The 18808-nt window shown below is 37.4% G+C and overlaps 1 protein-coding gene across 6 annotated transcripts in view; it reads left to right on the forward strand.

The window, feature by feature from the left end:
- Positions 1-18808, forward strand: part of ADAM23 (ADAM metallopeptidase domain 23) — a 197607-nt gene that overhangs the window by 106517 nt on the left and 72282 nt on the right. For all 6 annotated transcript variants that reach the window (XM_070770820.1, XM_070770825.1, XM_070770837.1 and 3 more), the window contains exons 5-9: positions 7570-7652; positions 8687-8750; positions 13261-13333; positions 14312-14388; positions 16058-16123. In XM_070770820.1, coding sequence (XP_070626921.1) covers positions 7570-7652; positions 8687-8750; positions 13261-13333; positions 14312-14388; positions 16058-16123 — 363 coding nt within the window. The remainder of the gene's footprint in view (positions 1-7569; positions 7653-8686; positions 8751-13260; positions 13334-14311; positions 14389-16057; positions 16124-18808) is intronic.

The raw sequence follows: 18808 nt of genomic DNA on the forward strand, positions 1-18808 counted from the left end.
TTGAGGAACATGTCTAGAAACAACTTGGTTACAGTTATCAGGAATCTGAAAAAAAAGTTCAAATCAAACAAATGGATCTTGAGAACTTGTTTGGAGGTTCCAGGAAGGGAATACAATTATTTATATATCCCTGATGGAAGAATGGTCGTTCTTTCAACTTCTAGGAAAATGACATTAGGATTGATAAAGGAATAAAGAAATACCCAGCTCCTCAGACCAGCAGAATACTGGAAATAACTTAGGCGATGAAAACTACAACCAGATCATTTATATAACCCCTTTTGAGCTGTTCATTTTCCTTCTGAGAATCAAGTCCTAGGTAATAATCAGAACTTATACCCATAAATTTACTTGCAAAGTTTTGGTAATTTACAGTAGAACAGAGAAAATAAAATTGTTTTTAGCCTAACAATATTATAAATATTTTAACAGGCATTAAAATTTCTGCTAAACTTTTGTTTTTAAAAGATGTATAATGTATCCAATTCATTTGCTATAATTTGTTTAATCCCACAATGATAGACATTTAAAATTGCTTCTAATATTTCACTGTACAAATAATTTTAAGTACTGGTGCTTAGTCACTCACTCGTGTCTGACTCTTTGTGGCCGCATGGACTTTGGCCCACCAGCTCCACTATCCATGGGGATTCTCCAGGCAAGAAAACTGGAGTGGGTTGCCATAACTTTAAGTAAAACCCTTCTAAATATATTTTGTGTACTTCTTTAATAATTGCTTAAGGATTACTTTCAAGAATGGAATTTTCTGGGTTAAAGAGTTGGTACATTTTTAAGGCTTTTGCTACATATTCACAGTTTTTCTTTCTAAAATTTTGTATAAATTCATACTCCTACTATCATTGCATATCTATTTTTAAAAGTGTGTCTTTAAAGTTCACATTGTGTTCCATGTTAAGAAAATCTTCATACCGAATACCAGAAAAGAAAATTAGTATATAAGAATGGCAAGTTAAATAAGCCTGTTTTTACACCTTGCAAACTTTCTTCCAAATATCTCAAATTATTTAGACAAAAGTACACACGTGCATGCACACACACACACACACACACACACAGAGTATTATTCAAATGACGAGGGAGGAACAGAATCACTAATAGCTTATTTGGCCTTAAAGTGAAATATAAATGTGTACATTTAAAATATTCTGGGAATTAGTTTCAAACAAAATGATGAGTCACACTTCAGAGCTACTACATGTCTAGGTGTTCCCATTTCATGACGACCAAGCCCCCACCTAGTTCCCACTTTTAACTAAGAAGAGGTTAATGTCTTATGCTTTTATTTTTGTTGAATGAAAGTGAATTAAAGGGGCTTCTTTCCTTGTGAAGTGAATATAGGAACTGAGAGGTCAACAGATTAAGTAGGCAGGATAGAATAGGTGCCAGGTATTAGTAAGTGCATATGAAAGAACTTTGCTTCTGCACCAACAGTTCCTAGCATGATGCTTTGTACACAGTATACAACAAAACAACTTTGTTGATTTGTTGGTCAACGTTATTGATGAACCTATTATCATAAGTTATTTTTTAGTGTATCAGTTCTAAAGGAGTTAGGCATCAATATAATGGTATAATAGTTCTTTTTCAATTTAGTATATTTCTATTAAATCCTTTATAGGTGAACCATTCACTTTAAATGCTTGCTAATACTTTGGTTTCTCCTCTTAGTAAAGGAACTACCAGCAGTGTAAGACTGAGTGGATAGGTAACAACGGTTCTGTCACCACCTTCCTTGTTACTCTTCATTTTTATCGGGTGGGGATATTGTCCTTTCCTAACTGTATTTTCTCACCCTGGCTTCTTCCTATTTCTTTGCTCACTCTTGCCCAGGGAAGAAAGAACACTTTAACTGATGGGAAGGAGCTGAGCATGTCTGCATAATCCCTTCCTCTTTTTTGGGGGGTGAGATTCACCTCCCTCCAGGAGGAACACATTTTCTCTACTTTCCCATATTCTAAGTTGTTCAGTGGCAGCCTCTATTTTTTTTTTGACCGCCCCACTTGGCATGCAGGATGTTAGTTTCCTGATCACGGATAGAACTTGTGCCCCCTGCAGCGGAAGTGCGGAATCCTAACCACTGGACTGCCAGGGAAGTCCCACAATTCTATTTTAATATATTAAAACTCACTGAATCACAAAAGAGTGTCTCAAAAAAAAAAAAAAAAAAAAAACTAAACTAAAAAAAGCACAAAACCTCAGATAGGTAATGGGAGTTTATTTACCCACTGTTTCAACAAACCTGAATCCTTTGGTCCTTTAAGACTGGCTTCTTCATGAGCCTAAGTGACAAGACCATTTTTATTCATTCATTAAACAGCTGTTGATTTCACTCACTCTGATCTCACATTATTCTAGAAGCTGGATATGCAATGGTGAACCTAGCAGATAAAAATCCCTGCCCTTGTAGGTTCTATATTCTATTCTCACCTTGGTTCTTTTCTTTGTCATCTTAATCATGTTGCCCTCCTAGAATCTGTGTGTGTGTGTGTTTCCTTATCAAGTCAGCACCATGGTCAAGCTTAAACTCACTTCTTCTATGAATGCTGAGTATTGTCAGAGGCAATGAGCTTCTGTGGGCAAGGCTCTTGGCTGGGAGGTTAAAAAAAACACTCATCCCACACTGGCTCCCTACAAAGTTATTTTAAATCTGAATAGTATAACTTGCGTGAACTACTAAAAATATATATAGCACTAAAATTTATGTAGTACAGCTATATTTATAAATGTATAAATTAGGACATGTAAATGTTTTGATACCTGGACATTTTTTCCCCTTGAGTTTAGCAAAGATAAATAATTAAACTGGTGTTGGGTTCTCAAGTTGTCCAATTCTCTGAAATATTTTTTTGTATCCTTATTTTGCAGTATTCACATTCAGGTATATGCATCCTATTTTAAGTCCTTTTGACAATGCAATAATCTCCACTTATTAGATTCTCCATTTTTGTTGAATATAAGTACCCGACAGTTTTTAATCTGAAAATGCTGATGCCCCTGGAGACACATATAGACTTGTCTTGTGTCGTGCATCAGGTGAGCCCTTTTTGATTCTCCTGCCTGCTGTTTGCCTAGTTACAGGTCTGTGACCCCCTCAGAGGTGGTGATCTCAAAGTCTCTGACCAGTGCTCTTGAACTGTCTCAGGCCTTCCTGATTGCAGAAACACTAAAGCCTGCAGATGTGGGATTCAGTTTAGCTTTCCACTGTCTGCGGCAGAGCCTTTTAGTACTTTGTGACTCTCTTCCTGTTTGTACACAGAGATGGCAGTGACTGTTAGGCAGCGAGGGTTTCAGCTGGCTAGTACCTTGGATGGAGGCACCCTGGGAACTGACTATCCAGTGTCTTCATTAACAAGGCCCTCCCCCTGGAAGAGGCCCCTGTGACCTGACCTGCTCCTGTCATCCTGATACCCAAGAGGGAATACTTCTCAACAGGGATTTATTTAATATGAAATACCCAAAGATCTTACTTTGTGGTGACATTAACAAAGTGCTACATAATCTGGACAGTTGCCAAATAGTATTTTTCTGGTAATGCTTTCTCAAAAACTTAGTGTAAATTAAGCAATAAGGAAGTCAGAAAGTCTTCTAATACTACTAATATTAACACTAAATTAGGACTTACCAAATTGAGTGTAGTGTTTAATATAATTACACAAGTTAGATATTAAAGCTTTCTTATGATGATAAACATCAGGGATTAGATATTACTGCAAGTCTCAAAGTCCTGGAAGTATGGTGCTCCACATCCACATGTACCGTGAACCAAACAGTTCCCTTCAGATGCTGCTGCTGCTGCTGCTGCTGCTGCTAAGTCGCTTCAGTTGTGTCTGACTCTGTGCGACCCCATAGACGGCAGCCCACCAGGGTCCCCCGTCCCTGGGATTCTCCAGGCAAGAACACTGGAGTGGGTTGCCATTTCCTTCTCCAATGCATGAAAGTGAAAAGTGAAAGTGAAGTCACTCAGTCGTGTCTGACTCTTAGCGACCCCATGGACTGCAGCCCACCAGGCTCCTCCGTCCATGGAATTTTCCAGGCAAGAGTACTGGAGTGGGGTGCCATTGCCTTCTCCTCAGATGATATTCTGCCTTAATTAAAACAGATACCAAAGAGCATCAGCTTTCAGTTTTCAGTGCAAGCGAGTGAAACTGAAGTATAAGAAAAGACTTGGAAATATTTTCTGGGAAAAAAGATTATTTGCAGGAAAATATAAAAAATAGAGCTTTTTTAAGAAAGGTCAAGTAAATATGACAGTGTTTGCTGCGCACTTCTAACAGTCACCCAACTCAAGATAGCTTTTTGGTGTGACACAAAGTGCTCTATAACTGGTTTGATGGAATTTACAGTTTCCTATGGTTGTTTTTAGAATCATGGGAAGAGTCTGATATTTAATTATAGGATATTAATTTGGATTATCAAATTACTGAAATGTGTGGTACCATTTGCCCCAACAAGTTTCAGAGTTGAATATGCAAATAGAATTTGACAAAGTATATAGAAGTCAATATTTGTGCATGGGAGTAGATTTTTGAGAAGCAAAAGCAACACTTTACAAATTAGTAACAAGATTGTAATACCAATTTTAGAAACTAACATTGAAACTTTACTAAAAGGAAACAAACTAAGTTGATTGGGGAGTGGTCATTTGGTATGTGGGTGCACCCTTTTATGCACTTAAATATCATCTGAGGCTATTGTAATACAGCTTAATAAGCAGTGATCAAGATGACTGTAAATCATCAATAAAAAGTCAAAGTCAATATTCTATTTAAGAAATTTGGGATTAACATATACCCACTGTATATATAAAATAATCAACAAGGACTTGCTGTATACAGGGAACTGTACTCAATATGCGTGTGTGTTAGTCACTTAGTCGTGTCTGACTCTTTGTGACCCCATGGACTGTAGCCCACCAGGTTCGTCTGTCCATGGGATTCTCCAGGCAAGAATACTGGAGTGGATTGCCATTTCCTTCTCCAGGGGATCTTCCTGACCCAGGGATCGAACCCAGGTCTCCTGCATTACGAGCGGATTCGTTACCATCTGAGCTATAGGGAAGTCCCTTCTACTCGTATATGTGTGTATAACTGAATCCTTTTGCTATGCATGTGAAACTAGTACAACATTGTAAATCAGCTATATGTGTGTGTGTGTTAGTTTCTCAGTCGTGTCCAACTCTTTGTGACCCCATTGACTGTAGCTTGCCAGGCTCCTCTATCCATGGGATTCTCCAGGCAAGAATACTGGAGTGGGTAGCCATTCCCCTCTCCAGGGTATCTTCCCAACCCAGGGATTGAACTCAGGTCTCCTGAATTGCAGGCAGGTTTTTTATCATTTGAGCCACCAGGGAAATTACATTTCAATATTACATTAAAAAAATAGGAAACTTCTGTTTAGACAGTGTGGATTCCGTGCTTTTATTTATCTCTAGTTCCTTATAGTGACATACTCAACAGTTAAGGAATTTAAAAAAGGGTATAAACCCACAAGGATTAAGAGAAGAGAAGACAGCTAAGAAGAGGTGTCCATGAGATTGTAGGAGCTAGAAAGTAGATGGATGAAGAGTAGTTGTCCTAGGTTTGAGTTTTTCTTGCTCTGCTAAGTTCCACTGGGACAAAACCAAGCAGAACCAAGCCAACTTGTGTTTCTTCACCCATAAAGCCCCAGGAATTGAAAGTACCAGAAAACAGAAAGATTGGTTGAAAGTCTACTTGGAGAAGGTACTAAATCCCTGATCTACTCCCTACCCTAGAGCCAGGCAGCCATTCCTCTGCTTTAGTAGAAGAGCTCAATTTGTAGAGAAAAATGGAAAGGAAGGGGCTTATCAGAGAAACAATAGAAGTTTCCCAGAACTGAAGTGCATGCATTTTCTTTTTTTACTATTTTAATATATATATTATTATTACCTGCACTGACACATGCCCAAATGTGTTTCATGTGGAGTCGTAGGGTTTTTTTAAAAATTATTTTATATTGGAGTATTGTTGATTAACAATGTTGTATTAGTTTCAGGGTGTGCAGCAAAGTGATTCAGTTATACATATACAGATATTCATTCTTTTCAGATTCTTTTTCCCATATAGGTTATTACAGAATATTGGGTAGAATGCATTTTCTTGATTCGAAAGTGCCCAGCACAATCAATAAGCAAAGTTCCCTCCTGAGATCCATCATGAGATTTTGTGAAAATGGGTATGAATAGAATTTCCTGCAGTCTTCTTGAAAAGGGAAACATAGATTGTATGGACAATGTTTAACATTAGAATAACTTCCAATTCTCAACATTAGAAGATTTAAAAGTGTGCACAATGCCTTTGAAATACTGAGAGAAAGTAATTATCAATCTAGAATTCTCTCCCCACCCACATGATCTAGTGTGAAGATAGAAACGGGGTTTTCAACTCTCAAATTTATCTTTCATAAATACCTTTTCAACAAATTACCAGAGGGTGTGTACCTCCAGGAAAGGGGATCATGAAAGCAGAAGACGTAGGATCTAGGATTCAATACAGAAAGAGGACAGAGGAATTCCCAGAATGATGCTATAGACCAGTCCTGGGATGCAGCCATGCATCAGACCTCTCATGAGAGTGAAACAAGCGGTGTGTCTCCAGGAACAAAATGGATTTGATAACTTACCTGCTATAATGGATCATAGGAGAAGAGTTGTAGATAATATTTTAGATAATAGGGTCTGTACACATGCTGAATACATGGGAAAGCAAAGAAGAAAGAAAAGTTCTCAAAAAATTTTAAAATAGAGCATGAAAGACAGTGTCATCAGAGTGGCACAGCTATGAACAATATTTGTGTAGTCATAATACAAACACTGAATATAATTTAACCAAAGGCTTCTGATGTGTGTTAGAATGTATTGTGGGCAAGAAGAGTTTTTGAGATTCTATATTAGGAAGGTAATTTCTAAAGTGAAATAAATTAGGATATAACAGTATAAATATTCCATTCAGAAATATATAGGTAAACAGCAGAAGAAACAGCTGAAAGTGTTAAAAATAGTTGCTATGGAGGTGGTGAGAGAAAGTGCTAGGAAACTTCTGTGTGTGTGTGTGTGTGTGTGTTTAAATAGGTCTTGCAGTTACTATTTGCCTTTGGAAAGTAAATTCATACATTATTTCTAAAAAAATTTATCAACTGATTTTAAAAGGTAGGAAAGCAAACCGCCAAGTCTTATGTAGTTTTCCATAAAAAATGATGATAAACACCACCTTTGGGGGAATCACCTTAGTTATGTAGATGATTTTATTCCCTAACAGTATCTGCTAAGTGTCTACTCCCTCACATGCTTAGGAAAGGTATAAAAGTTGTTCCAACTGCATTAATGTCTTATTCCTGTTAAAGCCTTTTCTTCATTACGTTGAATATACACCTGCTTCTTATAGAAAAGTTGTAAAATTGAGATTTCATAACAACCTGGAGGCATTTCTCGGATCATCCCTGCCTTTCTTTTGGCTTTACAGATGCATCCCAAAGAGAGAATCATGCTGGAGACAGCATCATTTATCAATAAAATCTTCTTCTGTGTTACAGGGTGGAGAGCACTGTTACTACCATGGAAACATCAGAGGAGTCAAGGACTCAAGGGTGGCTCTGTCAACCTGCAATGGACTTCAGTATGTGGGACTCTCATAGGGAGAATCGCCTTGCTTTCTTCCGTTCCTTTCACCCTTTCCATCTTGTCTTTCATAGATATTTATTTTAGTGACTCTTCTGTACCAGTCCTGGGATAGAGACTGGATGTGGTGAACAAGGAGGGCGTAGTCCCTGCTCTCTTAACACTTAGAGTTCGCAGGTGATTTAGAGATTAAATAAATGATTATACAGATTGTTATTTAACTGCCATTTTGGTGGGTACTGTGAAGGAGAAGGACAGGGACTTTGGGGGCGGCTGAACCTAGCCCAGAAAGGTTTCCCAGAGATATCTCCCAGAAGAACTATCAGTCAGCTTAACCTAAGGATAAGGTGAAGGTGGCCAGGCAAGGGTGGTTTGAAAGAAGAGGAGCCCGTGCTTCGGTTTTCAGGCAGGTTCTTAAAAAACATTTGTAGGTGCCTTTTAGACTCAAACACAGTAGCACTTCGTGGAAAAATCTGTTATGGCCATGTGATGAAAAGGATCTTGAAAATCTTATTTACACACTTTACAAAAAATCCTGTGTCTCTCAAAGTTAAATGTGGTTCCCAACACAGTCTTAATAGAAATTCACAATTTGCAAGCATAGAGATAATTCTGTGTGCCTCTTCAGAATCAAATGTTTTTAGATTATTCTTATACACTAAGAACCTGTTTTCTTACAGATGATACTGGATTTGCGAATCAAATTTGTACTAGTTGTACATGGTTCGGTAATATCTCGGGATATTAGAACAGCATCAATAGTCCTATCCCAATTTGACCTTCTTATCTGTTCATTTAATTCCAAAAACTAATCATACCAGGTATAATGTGTATACGTCTCTTGTACACTTTTTGCACTTTCCGTAGCCTAGACCTTGTCTAGTGCAGTGCTAGGACCACAGGGTGATTCCATGCAGATATGTGAATTTGATTTGAGGCAGAATAAAGGTATTTATTCAGATGCACTCATTTTTAAAGACAGTGTGTTTGCTATATGTGTTAACTCTCTTTCTGTGGTTCCTTGTGTCGTAGTGGTATGTTTGAAGATCATACTTTTGTGTATATGATAGAACCACTGGACCTGGTTCACAATGAGGTGAGTGTGACTGTGACATCAATTTTTTTATGGTGCTTTATTTTTCCAGAATTTTGTTTTTGAGAAATCAAGAGATGATCACATAGATTTCAAAATACATTTATCTAGAGCAGTACATGGGGTCGCTAAGAGTCGGACACGACTGAAACGACTTCACTTTCACTTTTCACTTTCATGCATTGGAGAAGGAAATGGCAACCCACTCCAGTGTTCTTGCCTGGAGAATCCCAGGGACGGGGGAACCTGATGGGTTGCTGTCTATGGGGTCGCACAGAGTCAGACACGACTGAAGTGACTTAGCAGCAGCAGAGCACTTTATTTCACATTTAGGCTGGAAACATGAGTTTTGAAGCTTAGGTTGCATGTCGGAGGTGGCATGTCAATAAGGGATGGTAAGAGGCCTCAAATATTTTCTGAAGCTAAGATCAGTTCTTCCCAGTCAGAAGAGAAAACAGATAAGATGCTTTATTTTATACTGACCAATTTGTTTTCCTTTAAGCAAGCTTTTATTCTCATGGTCTTTAGATAGTTGTATGACTGTAAGCAAGTATATATATAACTTTTATGAGTCTAAGAATCTTCAGTGGGGAGATTTGTGGGTTCAACTATGATTACATTAAACAGTATTTATTTTTCTTTTGAGATATGGAAGAAAATAATGTTTAGAGTCATGCATAGGCCAGCAACCTAGGTAAGAAATCATGAAGGCATTATGTTAAGTAGGTTAAGTCAGCCGGAACAAGGCAAACATTATGTGATCTCATTTGTATGTGGAATCTAAATAACTGAACTCATGTGAACACAACAGATTTGTGGTTACCAGAGACTGGTGGGGGAAATGAGTGAAGGTGGTCAGAAGAACACACTTCCAACTATAAGTTAAGTAAATTCTGGGGATGCAGTGTACAGCATGTGACTGTCATTAACAATATAGTATTGTATATTTCAGAGCTGCTGAGAATAGATTTTAAAAGTTCTTAACACAAGGAAAAAAATGCATAACTAAGTGAAGTGATGGATATTAACTACACTTATTGTGGTGTTCATTGTATAATATATACATATATCAAATCATTATGTTGTATACTTTAAACTTTTCCAGTGCTATAGGTCAATGATATCTCAATAAAACTGGAAAAAGGAAATCATGTACTCTGATCATGTTGCTAACTAATAGAATGCAACTAAATTTAAAATTTTATATATTTATGTATTCATGCTTCCCTGGTGGCTCAGACGGTAAAGAAATTTGCCTGCAATGCAGGAGGCCTGGGTTCAGTCCTTGGGTTGGGAAGATCCTGTGGAGGAGGGCATGGCAACCCATTCCAGTATTCTTGTGTGGAGAATCCCCATAGACAGAGGAGCCTGGTGGGCTATAGTCCATGGGATCGTAGAGTCATACACAAGTGAGCGGCTAAGCACACATATATTCATCAGTATTATAATAAGGGCTTTCTACGTACTGGATATTATTTTAGGTGCTGGGGATAAAATGGTGAATAGAATAGACGTAGAACCTGAGCCTAATAGAGTGTGTAGTCTTCAGGGGCAGAGACAGAAATAAATAGGTGAATAAGTAATTTCATATGGTATGTTAGATAGTGCACACTAAGGAGAGAAAAATGAAACTGGGAAGGTGGTGCATGCCAAGTCATTTCAGTCATGTCAGACTCTTTGGAACCCTGTAGACCGTAGCCTGCCAGGCTCCACTGTCCATTGGATTCTCCAGGCAAGAATACTGGAGTGGGTTGCCATACCCTCCTCCAGGGGATCTTCCCGACCCAGGGATCGAAACTGTATCTCTTACATCTCCTACATTGGCAGGTGGATTCTTTACCACTAGTGCCACTTGGAAAGGTGGGGAGGAGAGTTAAAATTTGTATTAACTGTCCAGGGTAGGGCACATGAGGTGGTGATTTTGGATGAAGACCTTCAGGAAATTAGGGGACTGGATGTGTATTTCAGGAGAAGAACAAGTGCAAAGGCCCTGAGGTAGGAGCATTCTCAGTGTGTTTTAGGAACTGCAAGGAGCTCTGCTGGCTTGGAGAGCAACAGACAGTAGGAAGTGAAGGTGCTGAGAGGTATCAGTTGGGAAGTCATAACAGTGAAAAGTACTGCTGATGGGAAAATAGCAGTTTGAAAGTGATAGCATCAGGATATTGCAGTCATTGATGGGGAGCAGAAAAAGGTTTTTTTTAATCTTTAGAGATTTAAAATGTAGATAGGATAAATTTAGAGACAGGAAATAGTCATTCAGGCTATTGATAATAATAGTTGAAGAGACAAATATTTATTTTCTTTATATGGCAACATGTGTATGAAGATGGGGTAATTTCAAATTTGAGGCAGAAAACTCTTTAAGTTTATGTTTGAGTAAAGCAGTATTATTTTTAACCGATAATTAAAAAATGATCAGATAATGAAGATCACCCCACCTAGATATATAAAGACATTTTGATTAAGTAAAATATTTTTCCCTTACTCTACTTGTAGGTAGATAAACTATGTAGAGCACAATTATTTGACTCATACAGTAAAAAACTTGACTTTGATTTCTGGAATTGATTAAGGATCCTGTGACCCTAAAATAAAACAAAGACAAAGCCAAAGAGAAGAACAACTCCCCCCACCAAATAACAACTCTCTAAGCCTTGAGTTTTTAAATGGGTAAAATGAAATAATTTTTCATTGCATCCCTCATAGGGAAATTTTACACATTTGATAAATTAATAATATACATGACTATGTCTATTAAACTGTTGAAGAGATTTATAAGGTGTTATTATAATGTTTACAGCATTGGTTTTGCATTGTTAAATCCATAATCCTATTCTTCAGGAGCTGATTGTTATATACTTGATGCCTTTTCTCTTTTGCCTCCCTTTTTACTGCCTGCCTTTCATTCATGCAACGATTTATCCTCATCTTTACCATGGGAGAGGGAAAGAAACAACACTTGAAACTTTAGTTGGTTTTTAAAATTATGTTGCTAGTTGTGGGTTTCATCACTCCATGTATCTTTTCACCTGATACTAGAATTGAGTCTATGGTACTTGAATTAAAATTTTTGATATTTAATTTACTACTAATTTTAGTATGCCTTATAAGTCCAGTAATATGGATAGGGTATTTCCTGTGAGAACTCATGTTACTTCTCAAATAATAAATGAATGGCAAAACTTTTAATTATTATGTCTTTTATGTAATTTAATAAGAGCACTTTTTATTTTTTTATTTTTTATTTTTTTTCTATTGATAATTAAGTTTCTGATTTTTATTTATTTTTTTTAATTTTATTTTATTTTTGAAAACTTTACAATTTTGTATTAGTTTTGCCAAATATTGAAATGGATCCGCCACAGGTATACATGTGTTCCCCATCCTGAACCCTCCTCCCACCTCCCTCCTCCCTCCCCATACCATCCCTCTGGGTCGTCCCAGTGCACCAGCCTCAAGCATCCAGTATCGTGCATCGAACCTGGACTGGCAACTCGTTTCATACATGATATTATACATGTTTCAATGCCATTCTCCCAAATCTTCCCACCCTCTCCCTCTCCCACAGAGTCCATAAGACTGTTCTATACGTCAATGTCTAAGAGCACTTTTTAAAATAAGTTTTTTTTTCTGATTATAAAACATTGTGGGGAATTTGGAGAAGTGCAATAAGCAAATATTTAACTGAATAGTATTTATCCATTATCTGATCCCCTAGAGATAACTTCTCTTTACCTTTCAGTGCACGTTCTTCCAGTGTTTCAGTGATATGTTCCCATATTTTAAAAAATAAATGGACCATTATTTTGTAATATAATTTTAACTCATTAATGTATCCTCTGAACCTCAATATTTTTGTTAAGTGGCAATGAAATATGCACCATATGGAGTGCTTGTGAGCATTAAATTGATAAATTAGTAGCACATCCTTTGTACTGAGTAATGGAAGCTTATAGTGATGGAAATAAGACTTTAATAAAAGTGTAATATCTTGGGCAAAGGATATGGATATTTTCAAGATTGTTGATGGACTTATTAAATTTCTGTCTGACCTGTGCTACCAGCAGTGTGTAAGAGTGATTTTTGCCTTGCAACTGTAATTGACTATGGTTGTCATAATTTTTAAACCTTTGCCAACCTGCTGGCAAAAGTTGGCATATCTTTTTACTTGCATTTTGAAGAAGTGTTAAAGTATTCATCTTACATTGTGCAATCATTGCCCATTTGTGTTTCTTTCTTGTGAATTTCTTATGCATGGGTTTGAAGAAAGTTAAGGTTTAAGAGTACTAATGAAACTATGCTTTTTATCTAAACTGGGGCAGTTGGATGTTGCTCTATTTCATTTGAAGTTCAACTTTTAACAAGACATATACTTTTCATTTTTGGTAACTAAACCATTAGCATATAAATATTCCCATTTTAGGGAGGATATTAGAGAAAGTGCTAGCTAGCACTGTTCCATACAGGTGTAATCATATCTTGCTTTTTAATTGACTAATTGTTTTTGTTTCAGAAAAGCACAGGTCGACCACATATAATCCAGAAAATCTTGGCAGGAAAATATTCTAAGCAAATGAAGAATCTCAGTAAGTTTTCATTAAAGTAGCCATTCTGTTTTATGTACTAGAAGCTTTGACTTGAAACTTGGTAGATACGCAGGCTGGTTGGAAAGTGCAATTGGTTTGAGATCCGGAGTGAGCAGTGTTGGTGGGCAGCTCATGTGGCTTTCAGGTAATGAAGCATGAAGAGTCATGTCCAATGGAAAGACTGAAATATGAAACTCAGATGTAAAGCTGTGTTAGAAACTGTAGAGTGTGGCCATATCTAACAGTTATTTACAGGGAGGTTCATCCTTAGATTTTCATGGAAGTTTACTGCTCTTTGACCAGCTGGTACTCTCTCTGTTATGGTCTGGTTCTGAGGCATCTTAAGCATGCTGATTTGGCAAAAGCCGCTTTTGGATTATTGGGATATGCAATGTTATTTCTGTGTATCAGTACCAAAAGTTCTTAGTAATTTATGCAAAGGGTTATACCATGCATTCTTTTTAATTCTAAAATAAATTAAGGGGACTTCCCTGGTAGTTCTGTGGCTAAGACTCCACGATCCCAGTGCAGGGGACCTGAGTTTGATCCTTGGTCAGGGAACTAGATCCCTGACATGCCACAATGGAGACTGAAGATTTGGTGAAGCCAAATAATAAAAACCCTTTAAGAAAAGGAAAGCATTTAAAAAATAAAGTGAATTAAGTATAGTAGAATTCTAAATTTTCAGATATCTAGGATCAGGTGCTTGTGGATCAAATATGCATATTCCCAGGAGTCTTGAATAGCTCATTGTATTTTTCATGAGGTTTGGAAGAAAATGATGCTTTTGGATTACATTTGTGACCATGAAAATGTGAACTGTTTAATAATTGGCGTGCTTTTCCCACCTTAGTTTATTTTCATTTTGAGAAGACAAATGCTATCAATGCTGCTATTCCCTCACATAATATTTTTAAAACATTCTCCCATTGAAATGCAGTCAAACATAAATTTTGGTATTCTTTCTCTTTTGCACAGGTATGGAAAGCAGTGACCGGTGGCCCTTTCTATCTGAATTACAGTGGCTGAAAAGGAGACAGAAGAGAGCAGTAAATGTGAGTGTGGCACTGAGTTTCTAAATAAGAAGCCTGTAATTATATAATCAACAACTTTCATAGAGCTCCTATGTATTGATAAATGTATAGGGGCTTTGGAATTGAAATTATATTCTTAGTCTATTTCATAATAGGTTAGAAAGCTGTAATGATGGGGACCGTTTAGTAATTACATGGTGAATGCTATGTAACCAAAAATTAATTCCACAGCATATGGATTACATGGTAATTTACTTGATAACTTAATGAGTAATTATACTGAAAATTGCACTTTTTATGTTTTTGTCTGTGTCACACAGTCTGTGGGATTTTAGCTTGCTGACCAGGGATTGAACCCATGCCCCTGCAATAGAATGTGGAGTCCTAACCATTGGACTGCCAGGGAATTCCCCAAAATTGCACATTTAAGATAATGTTTTGCTAAATGTAATTTTTATGGAAAATTAGACCACCAGCCATCAAAAACTTAGTGATAGGTCAAATCACCCTCTCTTTTATGATCTTGTCTTTGTATTGTGGTGATTATGGATACAGTTTTTTTAACTTAAAGATCTGTTTTTGCTTACTCTTGAAATTGCAGTTGGTAATAATAAATTTTGTATAGACTGTTGACGTTTGACTGCAGTCCAGTCTTATCAAATATAAACTGATCAATGACCATGTGCTCTGCTAACTATGAAAAACAAATGATAGTCCAAATGACAGCTAAAATACTTAGCCCTTGCTCTTTAAAGGATTATCTAGTAATCAAACTTTAGAACATGATAATTGTCAACATTTGTTCCTTTGAGAAGTTGTGTGGTTAGGAATTAGTACAGTGAAATTATGAGAATTTAATTCCCCTGAATTCAGGTTTCTATATGACTACACTGGTACCTATTCCAGATGTACTATGCTGTTCTTATTGAGATTTATTTATTTTAACATATTAGTAATTATGCATTTTTCTCTAGAATATTTTTACATGTAAAAATTGTATGAAAACCACATGAGCTGCTCTCTATCTGGATGAATACCTAATGATAATTAAATACAGTTCTTTTCTGAGCAATTGTGCATTTGTTGTTGTTTAGTTGCTCAGTCATGTCCAACTCTTTGCAACCCCATGGACTATATAGCCCAACAGACTCCTCTATCTGTGGGGCTTTTCAGGCAGGAATATTAGAGTGGGTGTCCAGTTCTTCTTCCAGGGGATCTTCCTCACCCAGGGATCAAACCCATGTCTTCTGCAAGTCTCCTGCATTGCAGGCAGATATTTTATCACTAAGCTACTGCGGAAGCCCGATTGTATGTTTTGTCTTTTTTGTTCAGTTGCTAAGTCGTGTCTGGCTCTTTGTGACCCTACAGACTATATGGGTTCTTCAGGCAAGAATACTAGAGTGCCATTTCCTTCTCCAAAGGATCTTCCTGGACCAGGGATCAAACGCATGTCTCCTGCATTGGCAGGCAGATTCTTTACCACTGAGCCACCAGGGAAGCCCAATTGTGTGTTTACCCACACTTTATAGTCACTTTTTCCTTCCATTTCCCTGACCAGGTTTCTTTGAGGATGTTCATAACGTGAGCAGCAAAGAGTTCTGAAATTCTAAGTCAGTCTTCCATTTAACAGTCAGCATTAGAGATATTTTCTTTAACCACCATTCTGATCACATATTTTTATTTTCTATAGCCATCCCGTGGTGTGTTTGAAGAAATGAAATATTTGGAACTAATGATTGTTAATGATCACAAAACGGTAAGAATACAGAATCAATGGGGTTTAGACTGAACAGTTTACTTAAGAAACAACAATAATCTTCTCTTAACTTCTGTCAAAGTGAAATACATAAAAGACATGTGAAGAATAATTATTATCCTCCATTGGCCCTTCTTGAGGATAAAGTAGGAATTTTCTTAACTGTACTCTGCTGAACGACTTTCCTTATAAAATATCTTGGCTGAAGCCCAGAGCATTCTGAAGGGTCTTGGTCAGTAGGCTGTTTGCTAGTACAGTTGAATCCACAGATACAGATGGCTGACTGAATCTATTATAGTGTACTGCACAATTTTATATAAAGTCCTTGAGCATCAGGATTTTGGCATCTTTGCTGCTGCTGCTGCTGCTAAGTCGCTTCAGTCATGTCTGACTCTGTGCGACCCCATAGATGGCAGCTGGCATCTTTAGGGGCTCGTAGAACCAACCACCCTTGGATACTGCAGGACCACTTTATACCCAATACTTATGATGTTCTGGTAAATGCTTAACATTTGGTTCTCTGAAAAAAAAAAAGCTTTGATTTAAAATATTGTAAAGTAATTAGCCTCCAATTAAAATAGATAAATTTATATTATAAAAATAATAAAATGTTTGCTGACACTGCTATATGTATATAAGATAGGTTAACTAATAAGGATCTATTGTATAGCACAGGGAACTCTACTCAATACTCTGTAATGGCAGATATGGGAAAAAAGTGCATATATGTGTATGTATGACTGATTCACTTTGGTGTACACCTGAAAACGATGCAGCTTTGTAAATCAACTATACTCCAATAAAAAATGTTAAAAAATGTTTGCTGATATCCATAGTGTAAATACGGAGAAGGCAATGGCACCCCACTCCAGTACTCTTGCCTGGAAAATCCCATGGACAGAGGAGCCTGGTGGGCTGCTGTCCATGGGGTCGCTACAAGTTGGACATGACTGAGCGACTTCACTTTCACTTTTCACTTTCATGCATTGGAGGAGGAAATGGCAACCCACTCCAGTGTTCTTGCCTGGAGAATCCCAGGGACAGGGGAGCCTGGTGGGCTGCCATCTATGGGGTCACACAGAGTCGGACACGACTGAAGCAACTTAGCAGCAGCAGCAGCAGCAGCAACAGCAGCATGGTGTAAATACTCCTCCATGGCTGATTTCAAGCTACCAAAGTGATGTCATTAAATGAGGATCTCGGAAAGATGTGTTCAGTTAGCTCTTGTGAATTGGTGGCAGCTGGCTCCAGTACCCTACTGCCCCATTTTTCAAACTGTTTAGGGCACTTGTAATTTTTGTTATAATTACATAATTCAGTTTTTTAAGCTGTATAAATTAAGGCAAAGAATAATTTGCTTTATGAAAGCTAAGTAACATTTTTGGAGAGACTTTATAAAGATGGGACTGTTAAGACACACCTACAAGTCAGGTATAGATGAAAAACTTGTAAAAAATTGCAACAAAAATTCATATTGTTTGGAAATAGCTTTAAGTCCTTGTTTTTCTTTAAGGAAATCAAAGTTAGGTTAATAACCTATTAGATTAGATTTTATATAATGTATATGTAATATAACCTATTGCTGTTGTGTCCGACTCTTTGCAACCCCATGGACTGCAGCACTCCAGGCTTCCCTGTCCATCACCAACTCCTGAGCTTGCTCAAACTCATATCCATTGAGTCAGTGATGCCATCCAACCAGCTCGACCTCTGTCGTCCTCTTCTCCTCCTACCTTCAATCTTTCCTAGCATCAGGGTCTTTTCTAATGAGTCAGCTCTTCGCATCAGGTGACCAAAGTATTGGAGCTTCAGCTTCAGCATCAGTCCTTCCAATGAATATTCAGGATTGATTTCCTTTAGGATTTAACTGTTTTGATCTCCTTGCTGTCCAAGGAACTATTATGTGAAATTCTAATCAGCAGAACAGCCCTTAAAACTATACGTTTTAAAAAATGTTGATTTAATTTATATCTAAACTTTTTTGGGGTCTCTGCTTTAACTGATGTTTTCCATTAATTACCAAGTACTGGCTCGATTATGTTGAATATGAAGCTATTCAGGAGCATCTCTCTTAGTATGATATGCAGACTTATGTTATGAACCAGTAGCTTTTAAGTACATTGCTTGAATCTTAGGAGGAAGCAGAATTAAATACAATTTAGGACAGATCTTTTGTGATAGAAAGGAAAACCGAAAGTGTGGATAGCCATTTTAGATAACAAAGGCTAAAATATGACTTTCTGAAGGACATTAATTTCCTTGAAATGCCAAGATAATTTCCTTGAAATGCCAAGATAATTTTTTTATCTGAATTATTTTTGTTGACTGGAGCTACTTCTCAATCTTTAGGCATGTGGTAAAATTATTTTAGAATAAAATTCTAGGCTATTTTAGAAGCCTAAACTTTCAAAATTTCTTTGGAAGGAATGATGCTAAAGCTGAAACTCCAGTACTTTGGCCACCTCATGCGAAGAGTTGACTCATTGGAAAAGACTCTGATGCCGGGAGGGATTGGGGGCAGGAGGAGAAGGGGATGACAGAGGATGAGATGGCTGGATGGCATCACCGACTCCATGGACGTGAGTCTGGGTGAACTCCGGGAGTTGGTGATGGACAGGGAGGCCTGGCGTGCTGTGATTCATGGGGTCGCAAAGAGTTGGACATGACTGAGCGACTGAACTGAAC

Source organism: Bos indicus, chromosome 2, assembly GCF_029378745.1.
Source record: "Bos indicus isolate NIAB-ARS_2022 breed Sahiwal x Tharparkar chromosome 2, NIAB-ARS_B.indTharparkar_mat_pri_1.0, whole genome shotgun sequence".
NCBI classification, from domain to species: Eukaryota; Metazoa; Chordata; class Mammalia; order Artiodactyla; family Bovidae; genus Bos; species Bos indicus.